The sequence below is a fragment of the Cariama cristata genome, unplaced genomic scaffold (genome assembly GCF_000690535.1).
Source record: "Cariama cristata isolate BGI_N322 unplaced genomic scaffold, ASM69053v1 scaffold11587, whole genome shotgun sequence".
Taxonomy (NCBI): Eukaryota; Metazoa; Chordata; class Aves; order Cariamiformes; family Cariamidae; genus Cariama; species Cariama cristata.
Window position 1 is genome coordinate 26,201 of NW_009624962.1, and position 22,156 is coordinate 48,356.

The following is a 22,156-nucleotide window of genomic DNA, read 5'->3' on the forward strand; positions in this document are numbered from 1 at the left end:
AAGCAAAGACCAACCAACCAGCCAACCAGACCTGTTCTGATGTTCTCTATCAGGCATGTGCAGACATTTAGTTCCTGTTCGCCTGAAAAGTGGGAGGGGTACCTCCAGTTAGACTCTGAAGCACATGCTTCTTCTCTAAGTGCTGCCGCCTTCTGTGACAGCTACACAGTGTGGTTATTCCACCACAACAGAAGAATTAAAATGCATGAGATACAGTAAGGGAGACATTTAGAAACCCATAATTTCCCAGTTGCTTGACTAAAACCCTAAAAAAATGGCAATAAAATTGCTTTTAGCAGCCTTGAATTTGCTTCCAAGCACATAGTGATTGCATGCATTTCCCTTGTGAACTAGAGTCACAATTTTGTTGTCACTTCTCCACTGGCATCACAACTAAGATGCTGAGAAACCTGGCCAGCTTAGATAACACACTAGTGTATGCTCTATAAACAGTAGTTGTTTGTCAACTAATAGAACTGAAAGGACAAATATTTTTAATTTAACAGGGAATGTCAGAAATTTAAAGGCTTTTCTCTTTCCAAAACAGTGTGAAAACAAACAACCAAAGAAATTTAATGAATCTCAGAGGAAAAAAGATAAGGTTGCTTGCAACTGTTTAATTTGTTTCATGTCAGCAAGGAGATCAAACCACAGTCTTTTCCACTGATGCCAGAGGCAGCTTAGCACCCTGCAGGGTAGACCTAAAAGTGATACAGCATACAGGGAGATCAAAGGAAGCTATCCTCCCTCAGAGATTAGAACAACAGCAATTTCATTTGCCTTTCGCTATCATTCCGCTTGCAGTTTCTTTTTCTGTTTCTCAAGAACTGGTGTCCTGGTAAGGGGAAAATTCTGCTTCCTTCTCTCTGCACCTGTCCCTAAACAAAGCTTCACATTCTGGAAATGCCTGAAGAGATCTGATCTTCCTAGAATTAATATCTTTATGCTTCTCCCTGACAGAATTGACCCTTACTCAGCCATCATTTGGGTTTGGAGAGGCATCTGCACAGACTTTTGCAGGCTCTGACACATGCCCGTGACCGGATACAAGCCATCTACAATCAGGAAGCCACATAGCTGTGCTGACACTGAGAGACCAGGACAAAATGAATGGCAGACAGAGGTGTAAGAAATCAGGATTTGCTGTTTTCCTATGGAGCCTTAGTTCCTGGGGCTCAAATTGGAAGACTTCAGAAGAACATACCCACTTGTTGCATGCATACCAAATGGGCTATGTACTGGATGCTTGTACTCAGAGACAGAACATTAGATTGTTAGGCCCATATTAGGTTTTAAGAGCACACACACACACACACACACACATAAAACAAAACAACTGTGAAAAACAAAGATAAATTTGTGCCTAAAACTGCTTCATGCCATTTCTTTAACAACTGCACTGTTAGTCCGCTTACTAGAGGTTAAAACAGCCTTGTATGGTCTTAAGCTGTGGTCACATTTCCATGGTCTTCTCCATAATTTGTTTAAGAGCCGTTTTATTAATCAGAAGTCAGTAAAATAAACCCAAACATAAGTGCATTTTCCCATGATGAGAGAATTTTGAGATGGCAGAGACCTATTAGATAATTTACTCCATCTCCCAGCAAATGTAGAACTGGTCCCAATGTATTTGTCATTGTTTTATTCAATATATTTTTGAAATTCTCGGGATTGCAGCTAAACCCTTCTTCTGAGTGAGATTATTTTTCCTGACATTCAAGTCAGGCCTTTCCTGCTGCCTATGTTGCCTCCACTGTCCATCTTGGGACTGCAGTTCTTTGGCTTTGCCCCATGCTATAGGGGTAAATTGTTGCTAGTGCACTGGAGGAGTAAAAGATGAATGGTTCTGACATTTCTAAATGACCACCAGGCAAAAAGCAGAGAGAGTTGAGAGTGCAGGTTCTTCTGCAAATTGTTTCTCTGTCTCCAGGTTTCACGCATTGACCATTTTTAGCTATTTTACCTTGATGAGGCTGGGATCACTCAGGCTGCTGTCATCATCTTCTGAACTCTTCTGTTCTTCATCTGATGTGACAACCTCCATTGGTATCGCAGAGACTGGGCACACCTTGTAGGGCTCAGTGTAGGCACTGCAAAGAGAAAGAACAGACGAGCTCACTGATGTTATTCCCAGACACTTGCTATTGCTCAGACATAACAAATCCACACATTACCCAGAGATAACCAGTCAGGGGGCAGGGAATCCCTGCAGACCTGCTAGACTTGGAAAGCAGGATTTCTCAAGCTTTGTTTTTTTGCTGCCAGGTTCAACAGCAACCATTTATGCAAGCAGGAGGATCTGAAAGGAGCAGTGGGAATTTAACTGAACTTGTTCAAGCTTCCCCAGAGGATCAACGTTCTGGCTCAGTTGGGAGCAAAATGTTCGTACTTAGTTGCAACCAAAACTGCTTTGTTCCTCCCTAGTCAACCCCTCAAAATGGATGTAATAAAATCATACTAACATCTAAGTGCTCATTAAAAATGGAAGTTAGATACTGTCACAATGGTTTTTTCTGGGAAAACTTCAAAAGGATGAGAAAAGTATAATTGTAATACCCATGGCATCAATTAAAGCACAAGGTACTCAGATCCCACAATCCTTGAGTTGTTTCAAGGGAATCTGAATTCAGCTCCAGAAACCCAGAGAAAGCCATGCGATAAGAGTACTGGGTCTGCTGTGTATTACAGGCCAGCATTTTCTTCTAGGAAAAAAAAAAAAATAAATAAAATCGCCAGTGATTTCAAAACCTCCACAAAGCACAAGTAGAGGTAGGTTCTCCAGATGGTGCCTGCCCTTCACATTAAAAAAGTGTCCTTTATTGCTGATCTGAATATGTCTAGCTCCAATTTCTAGATACTGAATCTTCTTAAACCTTTGTCTGTTGAATTGGAGGCAGTTTTCCAAATTTTGTTACCGTGCAGGTACTCACAGGCTGTATTCAGATTGTCCCTTCATTTTGTCTTTTATATGAAACAGGTGTTGGTGTCTCACTATGTCATGCCTCTTATCATTTAATCATTCTAAAATGGCTGAACTTTATCCAATTATCCATTAGCATTATCCAGTTTACTAATGATTTCAGCACCAGTTTTACTACCAGCCAGTTTTAGTACTGTTCTTGGTACTGCAACACAAGACTCAATATTCCAGCAGTAGCAAAAGAAGTGCCAAGTATACCAGTGGTAACACCCATCTATTCCTACCTGACTTTACTGTGTTTTTACATTCACGGATCAGATCAGTTTTTGGCCACAGTATCATTCTGGGAGCTTATATACAGCTTATACACCACAGTGGCCCCAAGCCTTCTACATTTCCAGGGGCAGGTTCCAGCATTCAGCCAACAGGGCAAGTCTGTTGTCTTAAGAAACAAAATCTGACATCTCCATGTGTTCCAGTAGACATCTTGGCCAACCAGGCTGGTCTGTAACATGGGCCTGGCTTATTCAGTGTATAGGATTTCTTTAGTTCTCATTTCCTCTGAAACATTATTAATTTGCTTTTGCGGCTCTGCCTCATCTCTTTATTTCTCTCAGATCTCCTACTTGGGGATCCCAGATGTGAACAAATCCAAAGCTTCAGAGCCAGTATTAGACTGACAGGAGGCTGGGCAAAGATGGGTTAATGTAAGTGGGAGGGCAATGAAGAAAGAGACTCCCAAGGCCACTGACCAGACTCATATTTCCTTTCGGAAAGGAAACTCCCTACATATCTGCATTCACTTCCAAGCTGCAAACAGGGCTCTGTGTCTCCCATGCAGGTGTGGCTGCCAGCCTTTCTTTTATGCCACCAGCTTTTCCTCATGCGTGGAGTCAAGTAGCTCTCGCAAGCTGCCTGATGCATTTGTCATGGCTGGGCAAAGGGCCAAGCAGCAGCACTGTTCCTCACCATTGTCTTCTCTTGTTTATTATTAGTGTCTGCTGTTTTTCAGTGGGGGCAGCATCACGGCACTCCTGAAAACCTGCCTAGCTACAACAACAAAGGGGCCTCACCACAAGTGAAAGCAAGAGCAAGACAGATACAGGAACACCTCAGGAATTTTATTAATAGTTTAGCCAGTCTCTCTCCTTACTCGCACAGCCTTTCTGCAATTTGTAATTGTTTGCCTCAGCAGACATTAAATTAAGTCCCTCCCTCCCTCCCTCCTTCTCTCTCTCTCTAATAAATGACTGCCTTATGTTAATGTAAGAACACATTATAATTTGGGAAGAATGCCTCAGTATATTAGTCTGGTAATCGTTATGAATGGCATTATTAAAGGCTCATACAGTAGCAAAACTTGCAATATAGCTGAAGTCACATGGGCTTCATTTAAAGTAGGCCTGCAGTCCAGTGTTTAAAGAGACGTTCCAGATGTTTTGGGTCTCATTTACACATGGGATGGGCACAGGCATGTTTGTGCCACCCTCTCCATCCTGCCCTTCTCCAGCCATTCCAGCAGCACTCAGATCTTCACTTCTGAGATTGTTATATATTGTTGTAGAGCTCCTGGGCAGTACACCTTTCCTGATACCCAGCATGTGTTTTATTCTAATGAATTCACATCCTTTCATCCATTTTATATGTCTAGGCTCTTGTGGTCTCCTAGCAATCCTAGCTCCTGAAGACTTGAACTGTGCCCAGGAACTGGTCACCAGATGAAGGTGCCCTGGGCAGCTTGGTCTTCACTAATCCTGCTGCCAGGTTCCTGGAGGAAAGCACCAAGGATGCAGGGATAGGTGGCAGATGACTTCTGAGGCACAACAGGTTTGGAGAAATTTTATAAAAGGATGATATGGAGAGTAATTTTAATGCAGGGCAAGGTCTTACCCACAGAGCAAACCCTTCAGGTATGCCCAAACAATTACCATAACTGCCTATGAAGCCTTTTACCTTAGTACAGGCTGCTGTGCACCCTGTGAAAATCACACTGACATGTTTTAGCACTTTCCATGCTTTTGATGTTGGTAAACTGCCACTATTGGAGGAATCTTCCAACTCAGTATCTGAGAACAGAAAAATAAACTGTTGTATTCAGGTAACAGAGTCACTAAGATTAATGAAATGTAGCCAGTGATCATGACAAGAGTCCATCTCTAATACTAGGGAAATAGTCACAGCCAACTTCATGCACTGCACTCCTTCTAAAGCAGTTTAATCTCCATTGATCACAGACTGGCTGAGGTTGGAAGGGACCTCTGAAGGTCATCTGGTCCAAACCCCCTGCTCAGGCAGGGCCACCTAGAGCCAGTTGGCCAGGACTGAGGTATCAGAGGTATCAGCTTATATTATTTCATGGTAGTTCTCTGCAGAGCTCAATGAAGTTATTCTAGAAGAGTATTTGGCAACTACAATCTGTCTTACTGATGCTGATTTAGACAGTGTCATCTCAGGCAAAATCAGGTAAGCTCACTTAAGCAGTTAGAAAAACATCATTCAGCCCAATGCATATCCTGACAGAAATCCTAGAATTTGTTCAGCTATTTTAAAGTGCATTGCAGGGAAATGGGGAAAGCAACTACAAGCAAAAGATTGTAACGTTGATGCTGCTTCTCTGCTGGTAACAGGAAAGCGCAGATGGGATTTGTAAAGTAACCTAAGGCAGTTAGGCACTAAAAACCCATTGAAATCCAGTTCCTTTAAATGTCTGGTAGTGCAAGCTTACACTGTTGAAGGTGGTTTTAGCTAGCTTTGTGCTGAAATTCTCAGCAATGTTATTGTGGTTAGTTATGAGATTTCTCCTACTATGGTGGAAAGTAAAAGGAGCTAAGAATACCCATGTTATCCTAACATTGTTCAGTTGCAGAAACTGAAAATCACTCCGTCTAGATCTTCCCATCTGTGCTCTGAAACTGCTCTTGAAACACATTAAACACATTTGGAACAGCCAGTAGCTTTTCAATGTGAATTCACTGTAATTCTCAGCCATCCTAGGTATGCAGGAGACTCTCTTCAATGGGATATCAATGTCTTTTGACCTCTCTTGATTTTGTATTTTGTTACCATCATCTGGGAACACTGAAAATGCTACATGGAATAACAAAATGACAGCATGCTTCGGGTTGGAAGGAGCCTTCAAAGATCATCTAGTCCAACCCCCTGCCATGGGCAGAGACATCTTTCATTGGATCAGGTTGCTCAAAGACCCATCCAACCTGACCTTGAACACTCCAGTGATGAGGCATCCACAACTTCTCTGGGCAGCCTGTTCCAGTGTCTCACCACTCTCATTGTAAAAATTTCTTCATTCTGTCCAATCTAAACCTACCCTCTTTCAGTTGAAAAGAGTTGCCCGTTGTTCTGTTACCACAGGCCTTGGTAAAAAGTCTCTCTCCATCTTTCTTGTAAGCTATTTTATAACTTAAGCCCCCTTTATATATTGCAAGGCCACAATAAGGTCTCCCCGGAGCCTTCTCTTCTCCAAGGTGAACAACCCCAACTCTCAGCCTTTCTTCACAGGAGAGGTGCTCCAGCCCTCTGATCATTTTTGTGGCTTTCCTCTGGACCCACTCTAAGAGGTCCATGTCTTTCTTGTACTGGGGACCCCAGAGCTGGATGCGGTACTCGCGATGGGGTCCAAAGCCAGAGGAATTAATATCTGTCCTCCATTTATTATTGCATTCCAATCTACTTGCATGTTTCATGTAAGTAATTGCAATGAATGGGTCACTCCCAGTTTATCTCTGACCCCTCTGAGAAAATACTGCATGTCTCTGCATTTCTTTTCTTTTGATTTCTGTCCTGCAGAATAAGGGATCACTTCATTCTGACTGCAGCCTTGGATTTGTCATTGCATTCACATTTAGGGCAACTGTTGAACCTGTAGAAGATGGGATCTCTGGGTAGCTACAGTCCTCTGTAAACTTCCTTTGGTGCACTGATAGAGTCCAGTTAGTGTCAAGGTGTGCTGTTAAACTAATTGTCTAGCTGCATTTCCAAGTATGAAAATCCTGAGCTCTAACCATGACATCTTTGTCATGATTAGTGGAGCCCCTAATTAATGTCTGGTTTAAAACACAGAGAGACATTGGGTCCTTTGCATCCAAAACTATCTTGCTGTGTTTAAACTCACGCTTCAACTTGTTGTAACTCAATCAGATAAAAGCATCGTGAAATGATTGTAAAAGGCAGGGGTTTGTGTTCAGGCCTTAATTTCCTGATGTTCACAAATGTGGGAATTGAGTCTTACATTCGCAGGTGCTAAGAATGCTTAACAAGTAAGACATGATGTTACATCAGGCCTCTGTCTTCACTGCAGTTTGTAACCTCTTTTTCCACCAACTGTAGCCTGCCTCCTTAAAGGCAGGCTGCCTGAGAAGTTAAGTGCTGTATTTGGGTCATAACTCCGTAGCCCAGGGATTAAAATCTATATTCCACCCATCTGCCCTGAGTCCCCTGTTTGCCTGGTTCAGCCCTTCTTTAGTTCCCCTATTCTTAATCATCTACCACTTAATTACACCATGAACCTAAACATGCTTTTAAGGTGAGAAGACCTATACAAGCTCACGTGTAACCCATGTGCCAATGGGCATAATTTTTTTCAGGCATCTGATTTTGGTTTTATTCTTTCCACAGAAAGAATATTTTTCGCTTTTATTCTTTCTCCTGTTATTTCCCTGACTCTGCCCTCCCTCCCTCTTTGAAAAAGTAAGCAGCAGGGGTTGCAACTTTACTAGGAAAGCATGTAGACATTGTTATAATGAGATTGTTATAATGAGATGCCGTAGATCCGTCACAGTGTCTATAAGGCATGATCATGTGTGTTGGGACAGATTTACAACATGTTTCTGCCTTGCAACTGAACCTGCCTGGACAGTGTAAGTGTGCTAGAAATTTGTTGGTCAGGCAAGAGCAATTCAGCATCTCCCTGAAGCAGTGAGTATTTGTGTAGGGTTCAGATGTTGTGCAGTTTCAGTGCCACAGTGGTTCCCCCCATGTTAACCGTATCAGAGGGAGCAGACCAGTAGTGGGAGACTCCTGTGACTGGACCCATCTCCAGGGCAAAGCAGGTGTGATGTGGCTAGTGAGGACATCCAGATTCCCCCATCCCAGCTCCTGAGAACTTCCTTCATTCTCATGTGTCCCTTCAAGGACAGGGGAGTTCTAAAATTGGATTTTAGTATCCCAAAGTATCCCAAGATGCAGTTTCTGGAGAAAGAGACTGGGTGTCCTATCATTAATCACAGAGTGTAACACACCATCACCAGCCAGCCTGAGTTAGCTTTCTTGGAGTAAATTGGTTTCTTTCACAAGTAGGTTTTGACATACTTTCAGTCTAAAGAACAGTATGAACAAGTGCAGCACTTAAGGAACCTCTGCTGTGTGCATATTTGAATCAAACCCATAATTTGCCTCCATAACATATATAGAGCATAAAGGATGATCCAAGTTAATAATACTCAGAGGTCAGGCAAAGGCTACCTTGCTTAATTTCCAGAAACAGAGTCCAGGGTGTGCTCAGGTTTTAACCGTTGTGGCAGCATTCAGTCAATGACAACTGGATTACCTCCCTGCCGCCTCCCCGTCGTCTTTCACTGTACATCCGCAGTCAGTGCCAGGACAGAGAAAGAGAGAATAATATTTGGCACTATCTTTAATAGAATTTGAAAAGAGAAAAAGGGACAGAACCGTTTTTTCTAGACATCTTGCTAATTTCTTTTCTTTGCATCTGTTGCAAACTGCAAATCAGGTGATGCAACTTAATTACCACCAGCATACCTGAAGGGCCAAAGAGCCCCCTGATTTATTTCCTGAAAATTTCTTATGGTTTCAGAAGCGCCTGCAAGTAAAGATCAAAGCAGTATTTGGTCCAAAATGTCACCACAAGATGAAGAAAGCAGTAGAAGAGCCTAGAAACCACATTCTTCGTCCCATTCCTACAGTGGAACACCTTCTATTAAAAGCTGGTTTTGTCAGTAATTATCAACACATGGCTTACCATATTCATTGTTTCCACATAGTGGCAATAGGAAGTAAGTGAACTCTGAGTTTTGGGGGTAAATACTGACTTCTGCTCTGCTTTTTGTGGGGGACATAATGTCTTTTTGTCTAGGATGTTTCATCTATTCATTAGTGAAACCATGGTTCTGGATTGCTAAAAGACAATTCTTTCAATTCTTTGCTAAAGAGAGGCAGTGGTGTTGAGTTCAGTTAGGCCTAAATCCACCAAAGCTCGGAAATGAATGTCAGTTATGACCCTAAGTATTTCTCTGTGTGTATTGGTGATTGCATTTGCAATTATTTGACCTGAGTCAGCAAAGCAGGTTTGTAGGAACTACCTACAAAGGTACAAACAGTTATTCTCTCTCTGCGGGGTACATCCTCTACAAGTATAAGCTCCCTGAAGCCAAGTGAGTGGTGATGAACTTGACACATTAACTCGGAATCAGATATGCTTAGTTTACAAATGACTAATAAATTGCTGCCATAACCTTCCCATCCATAGATGCCAATCTGTGCCCATTCTGACTCCTCTGTCATAGGGATCTTAGCTCATAACTGGATATAATATACTGGGTGCAAGAGGGAGACCAGAATCTCATCTGGACACAGTTGGGTTATGCAAAGCCCACATATATAAAATCCCCTCCATCCTGTGGGAAGGGAAAAAAAACCCACCCCACCCCCCAAAACCCCCTCTATTACTGGATGAAATTGATTAAATGCAACTTTTTTGTACATGCAGTATCCCTATCCCTGGCTTTATTTCAAGTCACATGCCCAGCAGTTACTAGTTCAAACTCTTTCTCAGACAGTGACATCCTTATGGCAAAAAATTAAAATCATATGAGCTCAATGCAGTGACGGTAATTGGGAGAGGCAATGGGGTGCTGAATGACGCTGTTTTATTAAAACTGATTATTTATTTTCTTGTATCCATTTGTAAATGATTTTTTAAATTCATTCTGCAAAAAGAAGGCTCATTACTGAAGGAAATTAAAGTCCAAATGCATTTAAAACCAATGAAAGGAAATGCCTATTAGTGCAGCATGTGTTTAGCCAATCAGTTCCCCGTTATGGCAGATCATCAAGGCAAATACTGCAGCTGAAGTCTGAAAAGGGCAGGAAAGACATAATGTCGGCTAATAACATACGTAGCCTGACAAGGCAAGTTAACACAGGGATAATCACATGACACACTCTGAGGCATAAGCTGTTTGCTGGCCAAGGCCAGAAAGGAGTTCTTCCTCGTGCCACAAACATTTCAATTTGAATTTTGCTCTTTCTTGCATTGGTGTGGTGCAGGATATAGCAGAGGGGAAGAGGATTTTTGGTCAGGTGCGTTAGGCTTTTGCTCTGTTCTGAACAACTTCAGGGACAAAACTCTCCCACCTTCAACCACTGCTCCTGGAAGTGCTCACAGAACAATGGTGCTGGTGCAGGTCCAGTTCTGGAAGGGAGTGCAGGCAGTGAGGAACACACAGGGGTTTGGGCTCCATCTCAGGGAATGTCCTCTGGCCCAGCCTGGGACAGTATAAATAGAGGAGGGATAAGAGAAAGCCTGACAGTGAGGTTTTGCTTGCCATGTCCCAGACATACTGGGATAGATGGGCTGCTCTCGCTCTGAGGCACCTGCATAAACCTGCACAGCCAGTCCATGTTTCAGGCTCAGCAGCACATACGCCAGGGTGCATCGCTGCCTGCGAGCACCATTTCCCTCCCCAATCCTGTGCTTTAAAGCACTAGAAAAAACAAAGCAACAGTAAAAGCTGGACATGCCTGAAAACAAAGCACAGCATCCTTGGGCCTTGGACAAGTGGCCCACCCCCTCCCTACTCTCCCAGGCACGATGGAGAGGTAGTAAGCTGTGGTGGCCTCAGGCTGCGCTCAGCCTAGCCCTCCAGCCCTTGTCCTGCATTTCCTGTAAACAGGGAACACTTCCTCCCCAGAGATGACCTGGCAATGAACTAGCGAGGGCTGATGCTCAGCTGCACCGCACCCAACGCCCCGCCATGCCAGAAGGTACAATGGGGTGGCTGATAATACATAATAGGTTACTAAAGGCAGCTCTGCCCTTTATAGACTTCTTTGAGCACATTATTTACATCGCATACCAGCCACCACAGAGCTTTTACTTTCATTAAATCATTAACTTCACAGGCACCCAGAACTTTTCTATCCAACAGCACCAGCAGAGGTTTTCCTTAAGGCATCAGTACAGCTCTTCTTATCCTTCTCTTTTTCTTCTTTCCCTTGCTAAATCACAGCCATGTTCTCCAGCACCCTGTTGTTCCCAATCTCTGGTAACCTTTGCTATGTTGAATCCTTGCAATGCTTGGAAACCTGAACTGAGAGGGGCAAAATAAAGAACCAAGTGCTTGGCAGTGACAAAAGTCTCTGTTTTGTGCTGTGAAACTCTTCTTCCTTCCCAGACCGTGCAGGCCATACATCTACATCATGTTGAAACTTTCCATACTGCACATCTGTCAAGGGACAGAAGATAACAAGGAAAACATCCTCTAATTATTAGGATGGGTTTCAAGGGATTTGCTGCACAACCCCTAGTCACAACACGAATGGCCTCTGACAATGAAACCACTCAGTACTTTTGCCCTATTCTCCTCTATAAAATGACTTATGTTAGTGACAGTTTGAGTTTGGATACAGTGGTGTAAAACTGGGAAGAATTCATCCTAACTTTGGTGGAGTCATTTTGTATTTATAGTTGTGATCTTTGAGCAGAGTAAGACCCTCTGATTTCACTCTGAACCCTCTGTAAGACTTGCTCTTCTCATAAATCAGTGACAGAATAATCCAACCACCTAGAACTGCATTAATAAGGAGAAGGAAAAGATCTCTCCTGTAAGAAGTGACCTTCAGCTAGTCACCTGATGGTCATCTCAGAGTATGAGAAGAAGTACATCTCTGTGGGGGGACCACCAAAACTGGAACACCTGCCCTACTACAAATTCTTTGTTATAATCTTCAGCATGTTTCTTAACTTCTTTGTACTTTGGCTGCCATTTGTGTAAAGTGGTTAATCCCAGAGCATTGTCATGTTTAAAATACAGGTAAGACTGAAGGCTTTGGACACTGTAGATCACTACCAGCGTCTAAACAGAATGGCTCTGTCTCCCTTGGAGCAGTTTTGCTTCTGTTCTTCCTGTTGATGGCAAACTAAAAGGGATTTTGCTATTATGATCCAGTCCTTAAGTCAAAGAAGGATGGGTAACCCCAGGATCATGCCCATGCTTATTTAAGTTAAGGCACAGAGTAATGTTTATATTCTTGTAGCCAAGCTGAGATGCAGAAATCTACCTGGAACCATTTAACAGTGATGTTTGCTAGTGTTGCTGTTTTCTACTGGTGGTTCTACTCTACTTGAGTTATAGGCTCTCAGTTGCTTTCAGGCAGCCAAGCTGGCATGATTTCTGCACAAAGGCACACGCTGGAGAAGAATATCAGCAATGGAAGATTTAGGCAGTGCTTCTTGCCCAAGGAATTGCAATTTATAAAAACATTGCAGGTAGACACTTCAGAAAAAGGTCTATATAAATCATTCTGTGGGAGTTTTGCAAATGGAGCTAGGCAGGAGAAAGGCATGTTTGTAACACACAGTGGGCTCTCCTGGAGATGCTCAGTGTGTGTGGACCGGTTCTGCTGTCTTATAATAAAGAGTTTTAAAGTTTTAAATAGGTAAGAATCTGGGTCCAGATGTATTTCATGGCTGCTCAAGGAGGTTATTGACTACAGTGAGCTACACAGAATTAGAATATCTTTACAAGTCCTGTTCCTTAGTGTCTTTAGGTTCGTACAATACAGCAGCTGCTCTGTCCTTTTGCACATGTAGTCCTGAAACTCAGAGTACAGCTGGGACTACACTATTGATTGTGGAATCTAGCCTGGACCAAGACGTGATTAGGTATCAGTTAGGCAAATGTGATCATTTCAGCAGCAAATGGATCCAACTCGCTATAATCCTTTCAGAAGATCCAGCTTAGCATAATTCTGAAATGATAATAAAAGTGAAAACTCAAAGCAGGATGCCAGCTTGGAAATGGTGTCAGTGAAATGCAAACACAAAACTGAACTTAAATCAGTCGTTATTTTCTGCAGCCAGAATTTTTAGTGATCTACTTATTAATAGAAATCTGAATTCTTGGAACAGACTCCAAAAGAGAGCAGAACTGGTGGAAGACAGAGGGCTTGGTTTTGTGGTGGGAAATTTTCTTGGATTTTTTTAAGCTGTTCAGAGTTGTGTCAGGAAAAGACTTAAAATTAGTATTCCTAAAGCCTTTCAGATAACAGAGAAAATGATACTTCCAAAGCAGAGTAATGAGAGTTTTCTTTTTTTTTTTTTCTTTTATTGCTTTTAAAAAAGCAGGTTTTATTCTTAAATTAGGAGAAGTAGCAGTAACACACCATTAACACTTCACGAAGTCTGAATCTGCTACAATACTCAGACAATATATGAATTTCTTGCAAGTACTGCCTTGCCTCGAAGCGAAGTTACAAACACCTTGCATGTTAATGAGCCCAAATAAGAGAATTTTCTCTAAACATTGTTATAGCATTACTGATTTCAGTTTCATTCGTGCATAAGTAGAACAACAGTTGGTTATGCACATGGACAATAAGGGCAGAACATGGAATTTCAAAAGTGTTATTAGGAACAGTAGGACACCTGTGATTTGTAATTGCCATGACACTTGTAATATATGGCTTTAAGATGTCCCTTTCAATGCAGTAACATCAGTCTTTCAGATCCAGTGGTATAAGACTGCCCAAGTGTGCAGTGTGAGTGCCTTCAGTAGCAGCTGGCAAGGGGATCTCACAGTGACTTATGTATTTCTGTCCCGCAATCAAAGAATTAACCTTGTGGTAACTCGACATAAACCCTTCATTTGACATGTGCCTCAGGCTGAGAATGGTCCTGAGGTTAGAGGGGAGTTAAGGGAGAGGTATAGGAACAGTGGGTGCTGATAAGGTATCAAATTGCATCCCAGGCTACCAACTCTGCAGAAGAAGAAAGAAGGAACCAGTAGCTCCCATGCAGGATTGCATACATGTATATGGGACTGGCTTTGACTTACGATAAATCAAATCAATAATTTGGTTTGACTCTGTCAGGCTTGCTTTCTTTTGATGAATGATTTTAAGGTTCTGAATTATTAATGTTTCCCAAAAGTAAGCTTTATGGACCCCAAAAGTAAACTTTAGGCGAAAAAAGCCATAATGAGGTGGATATATAGGATGAAGTTCAGGTGCTAATTTTAAACCCATGATTTTTTATTTGAGTGGGGACGCAAAGTGATATTTAACATTTTCAGGACAAAATATTGTAAACCTATCAGCCTGGTCCTTTCAAATTCAGGCCCTAAGATCTGTATTCTACATTTGCCTCGAAACAGCCGAGTCCATCACAGTTGCTAGAGTAATGTGAGAAGGTAAAAAAATACTGCCTATTTTGATCTGGATGCTTGCTTGACATCAGATTTTAATAGGAAGAGAATTTTTCATGGCACTCAAATGGCAGGTAGATTACAACAATGACACAAGTACAGAAAAGCTTGTTGCTTGAAATCAGATATTTAGCACTCCTGTATTGTTCAGCTCCAGAACTGGAATACTGACATAAAAAAAGTCCCAAAGCCTGAAACCTTACTGCTTATATGTTAGAGGTATCAGGGAAATCTCTTAAGTGGAGGCTAGAACTTTCCTCTGCTGCATGTGTTAAGGCAACTAACAAGTCGAAATGGCTAGACAGACAGACAATTTGTGGCAGACTTCCTGTCCAAGGAGTAAGAGGAGTAAAATATGCCTTATAAATCATAAAGGAACAAGAAAAGATGAGGAATGAGCTCTGTTATGAAACAGCACCCCATGCAATGTGGGTAGATGAACAAGCCTTAGAAGCATTTTAAATACAGCCTCCCTAATTCCTCAAAGAGCGCTTGAGAGTGTTCCTCTGTATCCCCTCCCCGAGATCAAATGACCCCGTGCTTACGCCTCCCACACAGGCTAAACTAGCACTGATTCTTGCCGTCGTTCTTCAAGTGACGCCCCTCATTGACTTCACTGATGTTGCAGAGAGCTCAGCAGCAGACCAGTGTGGAAAGTGCTGCCAGCTTTCTACTCTGGGGGTGAGCAGAAGCAGCCAGCAATATAAGCAGCATCAGAACTGTCAGCCCAGGGAGCTTGTGTAATGATGTGGCAAGAAGCCACAGCCCAGTTATGACAGCTTGCAGCAGGAGTAAGAAAGACAAGAGCTGGCCCTCGTCAAGTGATTTTCTGTGGCTTAATCTTGCTTCTATCTCTGTAATAAAGTGTTCTATAAGCAGACAGATTTAGGATTTGCTCCACATTTATTGGCTCACTTTCCAGGGGCAAAACTCTTTCTCTTTGTGTGTGTATATTACAGTCAGAGATCTGGCAGCATAGTTGTAGTATGGAGAGTCAGGCTGTGCCTGCATTACTGTTTAACGAGTAAAGCTAGCATGCATGGCCTGGGTCCTCAACCTGAAACTAGCTCAGCACCAGAAAAGCAAATAGGTTTTGCCCATTTAGCTGTCTGAATGGAATCAAAGAAGCCCCTGGAACAATGTAGAGGAAGAGGACATGGCCAAGGTCAAGGAAGAGGACTGGACTAGGCACTAGCGGAATAGATCAGCTTAAATTGCTTTCACACCATAGTCTGGGCTTTAGAGTGGGCTGCACAAGGCCATGGGGGATGTACACACACCAGCATGTCCTGGTGTTTGCACAGTCCTGCTTATCTCTGCAGTGTATTCTGCAACCACTTTGTGCTGTTTAATTTTCAGAGAGCACTGTGGGCAGGAGGACCAGTGTATCATACAGTGGATCAGAAAGGATACCAGTGCAAGGAAATGCAGTATTCATATAGGCCATGGAAAATGCAGTGAAACTGCCTACTCTCTTTACAGATTTGAAAGTATCCAGGTATGCCCTCTTACCATCTTGTGTTGTGATTCTCTGCAGCTGCTCTCAGCCTGCTGCATCAAAGCATGGCTGTTAGTTCTCTCCCTACTCTGGGACTGAATGTACACTGGTAGAATAAGAGATGTCGTAACCTGAGTGATTCACACACTCCCAGTGGGTTGGTTACATGACTGACGTGGGGAAATAGCTGGCTGACATGGCATAATCACTGATACCCTCAACAACCCCTTTGAGATAGATGTTGCTTTACAAACTGGTGTTGAAGCCACTGGCAAAAAAGGTTGTGAAATGTCAAGAGGTAACTCTAACCACTCTGGAACGATCTTGTCTAGCCTTATACCCTACGGTGTAGCATGGTGTTTTGCAGCAGGTACACCGTTCTCTGCCCTAAACAATCTGTTCACTTATCACTGAAACGAAAATCAGTATCTTTAAGTAGGGGATGATCCAAGACTTTCCAACAAATCTTCCCAACTTCCCATCATGGTCCCATTCTCTGAAGTCCCTGGCCTGTCACACAGATTTCATGGTTTACATGATGCCATGTTTATCTATGCGAAAAGTCCTCAGATACCTTTATAGCATCCTGCTATAGTATTGCTCCTCTTTATGCCTTGAAGCTTTTTGGTTGAATTGTCATCCCATTCACCCAGCTGTTCATGAGACACTCACTTTTACACAGACTCTGAAAGTCAAACACTCTGAACTCCTTCACATCTTAAAGCAGTGATGAAAAAGGTATTTTATCTGCTACATGTAGAATGGCGAACTGATTACTGCAGAATCTGGACTGTTAGTTCAGTTTGTAGAGGACTTTACCAGGAGACAACTGTTTTTCTTCACTGTAACATCTGAAGCTTAGAAATTTATTTTTGAGCCTCAGAAAACTGAAAATAAATTATTTCAGATGTTCTAGAAATGAAGCAGAACTGTGTCCATTTTTGGTTGCTGTGAGTGCAAAACCTGTGGGTATGGCTGGTGTTTCAGGCACTGGGTTGTAAGAAACTCAGAATCTAACTCCCAGTGCTGACTGATTCAAACTGATCTAGGACGAAAACCAGACCCAGGAGAAGCAGGGACTGGGTTTTCTGTATCTTAGACTACAGCATATAGGAGTTTCTCTGTCAAAACACATATATTGTTCACATAGAATGCTTTTGTGAATTCTGCCCTTTCGGAAAGTGTTTCAGCTTGCTCTATTTTCAGGTGCTAGCCTGAATTATCAGGGCAGTAAAATGATAAACAGCTGTTGAGATCCTCAGAGGTACAAATCAACAGAGCATACCAATATACCCCAAATGAGCATTTGGCACAGTATTGTTTTCTCATCCTGATTCCACTTATATAGTCACTTTTCCGACTATGACATTTAGCAATGTTTTTCTGACTGTGAGTTCTGGATCCAGTTGGAAAAAGATGATACATTTCACAAAAAGAAACTGTCTGATGACATGGCATGTATTGGAGATCGGATATCAGGGGTGTGTTCCTGATTATTCTTTGTTTATTTTTGGCAGCGTAACCTAGTCACTAAAACTTGGAACCAGAGTCTTTATGTTCTATTTTTCATTTTATTGCCAGTTCGTTATTCCATTCTTTCCATGGAAAACACTTACACTAAGTTCAATGTAATGAACACCATGCTGCCCTGCAGAACTGTTAAGATGGAAGGGGAGCTGTCATTTCCCTGTACTAGCAGGATCAGCTGCTTTATCAACACCATGCAGCCAGGTCTGGGAACAAACCAGGCAAAAAATGCAGTGAAGCTAGGATCAGAAAGAAACCTGTCTAGATGACAATAGTAATATTCCCTATAAAAAACCAAACCAAACCAAACCAAACCAAACCAAAGAACAAAGTGTTTTTGACTGGACATAACAAACTCCTCTCTTATCACTGTCAGTATTACTCCACATATTTGTGTTGCCAGAGCCACAGAGGAATTTGTACAGATTATACAACCTTTCTTGTTACCAACCAAAATGTCCTTCACTCTTGAGGGCCATTTGGTCAGTCCTGGCCTAAATCTCTCCCACAGAGACTTTCTGAAGCAGTGGTAGTTTGTGCTAAATGTATCATAGCCTCATGCTAAGATCCTTAACATCATTTTGCTACTAGGAAAGGGTTGGGGAGTTTTAGATAGCAGATCCCTCAAAACACACGCTGAAAACTGAGCTGTCTGCTGCTCTCAGGCCAGCATATGCTTGTCCCTATTCAGTCAAGGGATATGAAAACATTGAAAAATTAAATAATCTTTTTCCTGCATCATTGTAATAGTGCTTCTTAGTGCTGGTGCTGCAAGGTTCAGTGACCTCAGGCAGCGTGAGGGAGACTGTGTCTGTAATGTTTCTCTGGGTCACAAAGCCCAGTCCTGAACAAAGCAGTGCCCAGTCTCTTGGACTTAAAAGTTCCTGAGCTCCTGCGAGCGGTGGCATGTGCATAAATACCTCCCTATCAAAAGGGCAGGGAGGTTTGGCAGCTTTTCCTAACAGTTTTCAGAGAGATCTGAGGACATATGAAAGGAACTGACACTACTAAGAAACCTCTTATCTTCATGGTTGTCCTTCCAGCAGGGATTCCCTTTGGCCTTGAAAGGACATAGCAGATTTGAGACGCAACTACCCTGCAGCCTTACCAACAAAACAAGTGGAGCTCCTGGAATTCTAAACTAACCAAGACCTTGTATCTGGCTTTTCTTTCCTGATGTTTGGGGGAAATATCAAGTGAACTGAATTTTCTTGCTTTTCAGAGATTCACCCCATTGTTAAAGCAGAATACTGCCAGAAGGAGAGAAACAGAGTTTAACTGCTAATATGTAGGGCTGAACGAAACTGCTCAGTGGCTCTTCTCAGTCTCCTAAGACATCAGTTTCTGTTTCCAGATTAAAATTAGAGCTGGCTGCAGTTTTGCTTGGATGAGGCATTTCTGGTTGAAAAATCAGGCTTGGCATGATTAAAAATTGTATATATCTGTGACATTTGGCTGGGATTAATCTGTTAATTAATTCTGCCCCCCCCCGAAAATCAAAACCATCTTAATTCTGCAATTCAAAAGTATGTTTTAGTTCAGAATTTACTTCAGTATCTAGATCTTTTTTCTTTTTACTTGCAAATGAAACAATCAGAAAAAATGTTGGGAACTACAGAATTCCTTTTTTTTTTTTCTTGGACTTCTCAGTTAGGCACACATATTTCATTTCCCTTGCAGCCACTGAAGCAATGTTTTAACTTAGAACTGCAATCAAGTGGCAAGTTAAATTGTTTGTCCACCTCAGCTTAAAATAAGTTTTAACATTTTTGTCATCTTACTATATGTCGCTCTTACTGTGGCTCTTTATCCTGAGTGTATTCACTATGATGTGTTTTTGTTTCACTGCTATTGTCTGAATTTTTTAAGCCTGACAATGTGAAAGCAGAGAGTTTGAAGGAAAGATTTTGAGGTGCATGGTTTTAGATCACATATTGTTCTTATCTATTTAAGGACCAGAAGATTTGACTTCAAAGATTTATTGCACTGTATGTGGTCCGTTACTTGTGAAGGCATGTTGCCTAAGGAAGAGATCTTTCTGAGCTCTTCCAGCCAACTCTCAGAACTAAGAATGCAGTCTGATACCTGAAGTGTAAGAGAGTCAACAAGCCTCACTGGGAAACTTTCATCAGAAAAAACAAACTAGCTATTCTTGAATAGGTCCACCTGCCCATCAGGGAGATGTAGTGAGTTAATACATGAGGTTTTGGCCCAAATCTACTAAATCTATTCAAGACATAAGAACAAACTGCCAGCAGACTGAAGAGGTATTTAATTTGAGGCAGCTGAGAATGGCTGATGGAGACTGCTGAACACAGATCCAAGCAACTATCACTTGTCTCAGTTTATCAATACCTAACTGTATTTTGTTTGAGAAAAAGAAGTCTGAGGACATCCCTGTGATACTGATAAAGCTGGTGTAGCATGAGACAGACAGAGCACCAAAAGGTGTTCACTGATGATAGATCTAAATCTGCTTGCTCTAGGCCTTTGAAGGATAGCATCTAATTAATCCAGCCAATTACTCAAGTGAAAGAGTCCTTTTATAAGCTCTTTAAGAGGGGTCTTGGCAAAACAGACAGTGCCTCTTAAATATGTTCTTCCATCCATTAACTCTAATTGGTCGATTAAGATAAAATTAATTGTTGTATGCCACTGAACAGCAAATCTTAAAGGCAATGTTTACATTAACTCCCCTTCGGTTCTGTAAAAGAAAAATTCTTGTGGGATAATTAAAAATGCATTGTACATTATAAATAACTTTGCTGGGTGGCACAACAAACCATAAACTACTAGATTAGATTTGCATTTAAACTGCAATAGCATTCTGTTGTTTTTGTTACAAATCTGATCTAGAGATATACCACATATCATTCAGCAGTGGATTCTGGAAAAGCTGCAGATTTGTAATGTGCAATCTCTCATTCAATAAATCTTCCCAGGAAGGCTCAGGGTGGGGGTGGGAGGGGGGAAAGACGTGAATAGAACACTCATTGACAGTAAAAGACCTGACCATTTCAAACAGGCTGCGTCTTGACAATTTGCAGTCTCATCACCCTGTCTGCAGTACATGCTTTTTTCTGTGTGGTGCTAGGAATGCTTAAATCACACCAGTATCACTTCTATGCTCTATAAACATCATCCAGGGCAAATCTGCAATAAACAGCAGAGTCTCTCCTCTTGCATAACCCCACTGAAATACATTTCTGGTTCATATAATGGAAACAGAGAAGACAAAGAAGTCTACCCAGGCTTATAAGACCTCAGGACATGAAGATGGCCACATGTACACATTCCTCCTTCTCTGCACTGTAATTTGATTAGAAAGGTAGCCATCAGAATGGACTCAGCAGCTAATAAAGCCAACATCTACTGAGGACTTGGGACCATTTCCTGGGAGGTATATGGGACTGTGATTCCTCATAAACAAAGCCAGGGTTAGATCCAGCATGTTGCGGCTAAGCAGTGGCAGCCTTATGAGGCTATGCTGGCATGCATCTGCTGTGTGGCTGCCCAGAGAGGTGATGGAGTCACCATCCCTGGAGGTGTTTAAGAAATGACTGGACATGGCACTTAGTGCCATGGCCTGGTTGACATGGTGGTGTGGGGGCAAAGGTTGGACTCAGTGATCCCAGAGGTCTCTTCCAACCTAATCAATTCTGTGATTCTGTGATTCTGTGTGCAGGATGGTGAGGTGCAATCCAAAGCTGTGCTAGGGGAGCATGTTGCCTTCCTGGCTACCTATACTGTCCCCCTACACCTGCATCCCCAGCATGAACCAGGACAAACAGCTCCATGGATATGAGGAAACAGGAGAGCAGTCACGGAGTGGCTGTAAGATTGATACCTAAATCTGGACAATGTATTAAAATCTCTCCTTCTTCAGTATCCATATGACATTACCAATACTGTCCAGGGATACTTCTCAAAGGTGCTTTTTTTAAAAGCTCTGCCATCAAAAAGCATTTAACAGCTGTCTTTCTGTCCTTGCTGTCCTGGAAAGACAATTCTCCACCTGACAATACAAGGTGAAGCATGCCTTTTGCCCAGGCCTGAGCCGCAAGCAGTTGTCTCCCACAGACTGCTCCCTGTCTGAGCAGCGGGAAGTCCTGCATTAACTGCTATCACCTTCTCACTCCCTGTGGCAATTCAGACAATACTAAAGTAAACAGAAATAAAGACATGACTCATGTCAGAGCTGGTTGTGGCCATTGTCAAGGATTTCAATAGGCTGTTCACAGGCTGAAGTCAGGGTATAGTACTGGGATCCCTTGCTCCACAGTGAACTCACAAAACTTTCTTCCAGGTTTATGCTGCAAAGTGTAACAACTGATGAAAGCTGACGAGATTTTATTTTCCACTGTGTTCACCAGATCACAAGTGAAAATGTCTCTTTCCTTGGTCTCTAGGCTTAATCCCTGATCCTCCTTCCCTCTGTTACATCATTTTTATGGGACTTTCTCCCATCTATAAGATCCAGAGTACAGCACATGTTCCACATTGAGATAAAGAAAAGCTATGTATAGATTTATATAATTTTTAAAAAGTAATTTATGTTTCTTAAAAAAACCTCTCACAATGCTTATGATCACCATGTTTCTCCTTAGCTTAGTAACTGTCAGCAGAATTCCATAAAATAGACTCATAACAGGTCTTTAAGGGACTGGAGCCCTATTAGTAGACCACTTCTGTGCTACCTCCATAATTGACATTATCACCAGCCCTGGGAAGTGCTTGACCTATAAAAAG

At 42.1% G+C, this 22,156-nt stretch overlaps 1 protein-coding gene across 1 annotated transcript in view; it reads right to left on the bottom strand.

The window, feature by feature from the left end:
- Positions 1-22,156, bottom strand: part of LOC104164161 (FYVE, RhoGEF and PH domain-containing protein 5-like) — a gene marked incomplete at its 3' end in the record, with an annotated part of 57,629 nt that overhangs the window by 24,086 nt on the left and 11,387 nt on the right. The window contains exon 3 of the mRNA XM_009703408.1: positions 1,964-2,090. Coding sequence (XP_009701710.1) covers positions 1,964-2,090 — 127 coding nt within the window. The remainder of the gene's footprint in view (positions 1-1,963; positions 2,091-22,156) is intronic.